The sequence below is a fragment of the Ochotona princeps genome, chromosome 10 (genome assembly GCF_030435755.1).
Source record: "Ochotona princeps isolate mOchPri1 chromosome 10, mOchPri1.hap1, whole genome shotgun sequence".
NCBI lineage: Eukaryota > Metazoa > Chordata > Mammalia > Lagomorpha > Ochotonidae > Ochotona > Ochotona princeps.
In genome coordinates this window covers 17,805,892-17,812,961 of record NC_080841.1, presented here as the reverse complement: position 1 = coordinate 17,812,961, position 7,070 = coordinate 17,805,892, and the positions used below count along the sequence as shown (strand labels likewise).

Below are 7,070 nucleotides of genomic sequence, written 5' to 3'. Positions count from 1 at the left end.
TTCTGGTTGAGCAACTGAAACATAACCTCATTCTAGAACACATACAAGTAGTTCATTACACATAAAACATTCCCTGAAATCCCTTCTCCTGAACCATGGTTGGGACAGCAGCAGTCGAGTGGCTGGTAGTCTTGGAGCAGGGTCTACTAGAAACAGAAAGTCCTCCTCCCCTCAGTACAGTGAAGCATGCATCAGAGCAGCACATTGGGCCCAAGATACCACAATACTTCCTGATCTTGCTGGAACCGTACTTCCTAAAGCCAGGAATCTTGTCTTTGCAATAGATAGACCTCCTGGTGAGGCTCACCAGATCCCCAGTGATTACAGCCAGGCTATTCCTTATCATTATTCACTTCTTATCTCACATATTGCCTCACAACACACAGCTGTGTCTTCAGAGTCTGCCTGTATGACCCACTCTGACCCAGCAACTTCCTGGGGTACACAGATAGTATGTTTTGTGTAGACTTTTTACTCATCCCTTGTCTGTAATATGTTGTCACAAATCATTAACCTTACTCCTGTGACACTTAGGTGTTAAAATTCCAATCATGGGCCAGGTGCAGTAGCAAGCAGCTAAAGTCCTTGCTTTGCATGCATTGGGATCCCATATGGGTGCCGGTTCTAATCCTGGCAGCCTCCCTTCCCTTCCCTTCCAGCTCCCTGTTTGTGGTCTAGAAAGCAGTTGAGGATGGCCCGAAGCCTTGGCACCCTGCCCTGGTGTGGGAGACCTGACTCAGCTCCGCGGCCACTTGGGAAGTGAATCAGAGGGTGAAAGATCTTCCTCTCTGTCTCTCCTCCTCTCTGTATATCTGACTTTCCAATAAAAATAAAATAAATTGTTTAAATTTTTTTCAATGTCACATGTAAAATTCAAACAAAAATGTTTGGGATTTCCTACCTTTATATTGACAGATGCTCAACAGTTGGTGTACACAGATGTAAAGAATCAATGTAAAAGAATGATTTCAAAAGCTCTATCACAATGAAATGTTGATAAATGCATGTCTAAGTATTTACTTATGATTTGATGTACTCTAGATCCAGAGGTTTTGAGAAGTGTTAACAAATGGTGGTTTTTACTCAAATAATTTGACATGGGAAAGAAAGCACACGTAGGTAGAATGCCTGGTGTATTATACACGTCTAATAAATGTAGAATGAGCAAACAAGCAAATACAACAGAGTAGGCAAAAAATGTGTATAACATGTTGAATGCTACGGGGTAATTATATGCAATTGCAATGATTAGAGAAATGATTTTCATTTGGCAAGAAAAAAGCAACAGTCAATATTATACAATCAATATAATCCCCAAGTATAATCCTCTAAATGTTAACTAACATGCAAAGAAACTTAACAATGCAAACTTATAGAGTCTATTGCAGATAATTATCACATTTTCATCTTTTTTGTATCTCATTTTTCAATAATGAGCACATATGATTCTTAAAAACATTTAAAGATAGTGTAGTCAGAAAACAACGAGATTCAAAGAGATATCATTTTGGACTGGAATTGTTGAGCAGAGCTTCTTGGATGAGTGAATTCTGAGCTGGGCTAATGAAATTTGGATAGAAAAAAGGAAAAGAGTTTAGGCAGGTATCTTGGCAGGCATACATCTAAGTCAAAAGATATTTTAAGCATCCTTGTGGAATATTTTAAAAGGAACTCTTGTAAAGTGGATCATTACACTCACAGTCTGATGGTATTTTATCTGTTTATAATTAATAGTAATGTGGCTGGCCTTGCATCAGCTTTGCATGATTTTTCTATCACAATTCTCCAGGGACAGAGGAAAATGAGTGCCTCATCCGAGAACTTGGACATGTAACTTAGAGCTTCCCTGGGAAGGCAATGCTCTCAGTCTTATGTTATCCTGAAATCTGCATTATTTTCTTTTCACTTCCTTATAAACATATTTGTGCTACTATAGAAACAGTGACATTTTCCTTTCAAATTACTGAAATAGCATCAGAAAAAGACATTCTCACAGGAATAGTAATAATAATCCTCTTTTTATTACCAACATCCACCCCAAGTCATTGCGTATACCCATTTGAGAGGGTTCAAACCAGATAGACTATTAAAGCTTCAAAATGTCAAAGTATCTGTTCTGAAGTCTTAAAGAAAATAGTGCGTATGTCACTTGCTTTTGTAAATAGTAGTGAAAAAACAAGTCATAAAGCAGAGGCAAAGTGACTGGGAAGCCAGAAAATAGATGAAGGGTATTGAAAGTTCATTCTGTTACAGGAAAAAATAGAATGCAACTAGTACAACCAGTGCTTTTGATCTTTAGCAACCTTTGAGTTGCCTCTGCTGCTATCCTGGCTGACTACAACATGTATTTCCTGCCCCTTTTCATTTTCCTGGGGCCCCTTCCATGTCCTCAACTGAATTTAGTACGTTTGACATCTATGTAGATATAAATCGCCAGGTTCGGATGAACGTACATAGATAAAGGACATTCACCGACAGATATGACACTTTTACTTCTACTTTCTACAGGAGCAGCCTAATTCCATCCTAGGGTGTATATGTCTCTGTGGTTTCTGAAAATATCCTGAGGACCTATGGAAAAGACCTTTTAGGATTCCTAGGTCTAGTCAGAGTAAGCAATGACAAATGGTCTTGTGTGATGACAAAAATGAAATTTTGAATTTACAAGAGGCTGCAGAGACAGAGTGAGGTACTGAGAATGCAGTCAAGATCTGAACAATTGGGAGGTATATCTAGTGAGCGTGATGGAAGCCTGGGAAAAGGGTGGAAGTGAGAGAGTAAGAATATGATAATATACTATCATGCAGGGGGCAGCAGCCTGTCTTGGAGAATTCTATGAAAGTCAAAAATCTGGAGGAAAGGTGGAAGGAGATTCTCCAGAGCCCTTAAGAGATCCTTCCCATTTGCCTAGCAAACAAGTGCTGGCTCTGCTTCCATTTCCAGCTAGGAAGCTGCTCACAGCTTCCTACAAACATGCACCTGGGGAAGCAGCAGATGATGGCTCAAGTGACTGAGTCCCTGCCGCTCACGTGGGAGATTTGAGCTGGGCTGCTAGTATGCCTGGTGCAGTTGGAGGCATTTTGGGAAGTGAACAGGCAGATGGGAGATTTCTTCCTACCCCTTTCCTCTGCCTTTCAAAGAAATAAAAATATAATCTTTTGAAGATAGATCCTGTACATTGAAATAAAACCCGAGCCCTCACAGCAAAATTTTGGGTTCCCCAAGAAAAAGAAAAGCATACTGTTTCCCAAATCTCACCTCATAAACACACAAGAATATAGGGGGATGTTTTTCAAACACAGTGCCTGTGCACAGCACTAAGAGAATCATCACCCTAAATGACTGGAAATAGCCACAGTCCAGGAGAAAGTGACAAAGGAATTTCCAGCTCCTTAAGTATTTAACTCCTTTGGTATCAACAACCTTCCTAGCACAATATATTCAAGTTTTGTTCCCATTTTCGGGATTTGATCATTGAAAAACGTTTTGAATTAAGTGCAATTACCTGCTATGCTTGTGTTGTGATAGCAGAGTTTGAGGATGAGCACAGCTGCCTTCTTGAGGCTGTAAGTGGATTCTCACTTCTTCCAATTTTTCATCCGTATTATTGCTAATTTGTAAAGGAGAAAAAAACAACTGATTTAATCATTCAGGCTTTGGTTTTGAAAGAAATCAGTAACCTTAATTTTGAGATTTGAATGATTATTTGCACCAAGTTCCTTTTTTTTTTTTTTTTTTTTTTTTTTTGGCAAGACATCTGAATAGAAAAACAGCCAAATTTCATCTCTCAACACTATGTTTCAAATTTGGATTAGGCAATAATATTAAAACCATCCTGTAAGTTGTGCTATAGACAGGTACCTGTGCTGCAGAACAACACATTTGAGTATTTCCCAGATAAGTTTGGTTAGTAAATACAGCTTACCACAAGAGTTCGACACTTTGAGCTCACAACAGAAACAACCACACTGTGCGTTAGATACAACGTCCTTTGTCTCCTGCAGTGCACATGTATGCTCTGCTGTGTGTCCATAAAATGCCAACAGTTGCACAATAACAAATGTCATAAAATTACAATTCACTTCCCATAGCTCTGTGTTCTGCTTCTACACATCAACCAAACACTGGACTAAAAACAACCTGCATCTGTACTGAACATGTACAGACTTTTTTCCTTATCATTATTCCTTAAACAATGCAGCCAGCAGCCATTTACATATAATTCACATTATGTCTAAGAAGTAATCTGGAGATGATTTAAGTTTATGGAAGGATATGTGTAAGTTAAACACAAATACGTACTAGTTTAGAGAAAGACTTATATTGAGCAACTGCAGATTGTGTTATCTACAGAATGTCCTGAAACCAGTCCCCTGTGGATATCAAGACATGACTGTATGTAATAACTGGCAGTAAAAAGAAGTGTTTAATAACTTTTTAATAGCATTGGTAACAGTGATATATCTCTATCTCTATCTATATGTATATGTTAAGTATCTTGCTCAGGGTCTCATAGCTAGTGAGTGACTATGAGCCAGGGCTTGCTGGGCTGACACTGTGCCCCTTTGTGCTTATTTAATAAGCACTTCATTTTTCATAAATGAAATAGCACTATAATACCAGTACTTTTAGATTTTACACATGAGTTGGTTTTAGGGACTTAAGAATTTGGGATTTAAGAAGAGCACAGAGAGTTATCAATCCCTGTTTTCTCATCACTCAGTTACTCTTTACCTTCTCATGGAACTTAGAATGAGGGCTGGACTTGATACAGAGAGGACTGTGAGTCAGAGGCCAAACCAGAACACCATGGAGAGGAAGAGCAGAGGGTTATGTAACCAGGGGGGATGGGCTTCCACAGAGTGGTAGATGAGTGTTTGAATGAGTAATGTGTGAAAGTGGTTTTGGGTAAGGACTGCTACATGGGATGTGGGCCAGTATGGCCTGAGTGCATATATGTTGAATGGATAGCTGTGTGGTTGGTTGCTGATGTGAATGTGAACATAGGAAAGTGCAACAGCATTTAAACAGGCTGGCCTTAATAGTTTTGTTTCTTCAGGTGTTATACCAGTGAGAGCTTCTTCTGACTATGGATAAAGAGGGCTATTTGGTAAAATGGGGCTGGGTCACAGCAGCAACAAGAGGCCAGGATAAATGGGCTCTGCTGGAGAAATCTTAGCACCATTCTTCCTCCATGCTTAGTCATGATTTATTTTGGGTAACATTTATCACAAGTTACTGTCATAGTAAAAATACAGTGAAATTTCAAAAGGTGCAGATGACAGTGGTTTTCTTCTGTGCAATGTCAAGCTAGAGAGGTAGAATCACAGGAAAAACTTGGAAATCTGTGTGAATAAACAGGAAAGCTTTCATTAAATCTCAATGTGGAGACATGCCCTTGAAGAAATACCTTTATTTTCTTTTTAGGGTTCTTCGGGTTCTATTGGAATACAGTCAAACAGGAGAGATCACATATTGTTGTTAGAAAGATACTGGTTCAAGGTATCAGGGTAGCTAAAATAAATCTAGTAAAATATAAGGGGGAAATATTGAAAGGAAAAAATCCTAGCTTTATAGTATATGTTATGGACATTAGAGTTCTTCCTCTTCTCTTCCTCTTTTTTTCTTTGTTTAAGATTTATCTGTTTATTTGAGAGCATTATAAAGAGAGAGACAGAGAGACAAAGAATGAGATAGATCTTTTATCCTTTAGTTCATTCACTCCCAAGTTGGCCGTGAGGGCCAGGGCTGGGCCAGGTGACAGGGGCCCAAGCACTTGGGCAATCCCTGCCTTTTTTCCTGGGTCATTAGTAGGAAGCTGTATCAGTAGTGGAGCAGCTGGAACTCAAATTGTCACCCAGATGAGATGCTGGCATCACAAGATGGTGGCTTTACCTACAATGCCACAGTGCTGACTCTTGAACCTTAAATTTCTGTAATATACATTGAGATTCAGAAATGAGTAACTAATGTCAACTAGTCTAAGGGGTTCAGTATTTTGAATCAGATACTCAAGACCAAAGTCCTTATGCCCAACAGCTTCCTACTAGTACGCCTGAGCAAGTCACTGAATATCTGCACCGGAATCTTCTCTGCCAATGTAAATGGATTTACTTACTTTACAAAGATGGTAATAAGTGGGAAAGCGTATTGTAGAAAACATGTGAACTGTTGCTCTCTTACTATTAATCTTGATTACTGTATAAGTCAAGATTTTAAAAGATCCATAAATAGCAGTTATTTTATATGGATGCATGTGGTCCCTGCTCAGTATGGGGAGAATGCACAGTCAAGAGTATAGGAATGTAGTGAAGATGAAGATAACAAGAGACAAGGTTAATCATGTGGGTAAGGCTGGATTTAGGAGAGGGAGGGACACAGAGTAATTATACATGCCAAATCTGGAAAGTCGAGGACTTAGAAGGTGTGTGAAATGATCAGTAGTATGATTTAAGTTTAGCTTGATTTGCTTTCCAAATTTAGCATTGGTATAATGGATGCAATGTTTGTGTTCCACCCTCCAATTTTACATGCTGACATTTTCACCCTCAATCTGTTAGTATTATAAAGTGCGACTTTGGGGAATTAATTAGTTCATGTAGGTGCATCCAGAACTTGAGAAATAAATGCTTTCTGTGTAACTGTGATATTGTGAGAGCTACCCAAATGAACTAAGACAATATATCAGAACAATTAACAGCTCAGAAAATGAGGGTAAGGCTGGGATAGGATGTACTGCTGAATTTGACAGAGAGTTGTAACAGAATGCTGCCTTTTGTGGTAACACTCCAAGTGGTGTTTTGGACTCTCATTTATTAAGTATGCTTTTGTGCCATGGATAGTTCAAGTTTGGTACATATTTGTGATCAAAATTTCCTGACTTCATGGAATTTACATTCTATTAAAAGGACAGAAAAGAAATAAGAAATATAATAAATAGGTTAATTAATTATAATAAAAGAGGGTCTGCTATTAAATACAGAACCAAGTGAGACTGAGAATACGGGATGGGGAACATGCAGTCTTTAATAATTAAAGCAGGCCTCATTTAGGTGTGTTTCTGAGCAGGC

The 7,070-nt window shown here is 38.7% G+C and overlaps 1 protein-coding gene across 1 annotated transcript in view; it reads right to left on the bottom strand.

Moving 5' to 3' along the window:
• Positions 1-1,413: 1,413 nt before the first annotated feature.
• Positions 1,414-7,070, bottom strand: part of CR1 (complement C3b/C4b receptor 1 (Knops blood group)) — a 104,724-nt gene continuing 99,067 nt past the window's right edge. Inside the window, 2 exon segments of the mRNA XM_058669695.1 lie at positions 1,414-1,560; positions 3,506-3,610. Of these exon segments, the coding sequence (XP_058525678.1) occupies positions 1,503-1,560; positions 3,506-3,610 (163 nt within the window). The 3' untranslated portion in view covers positions 1,414-1,502.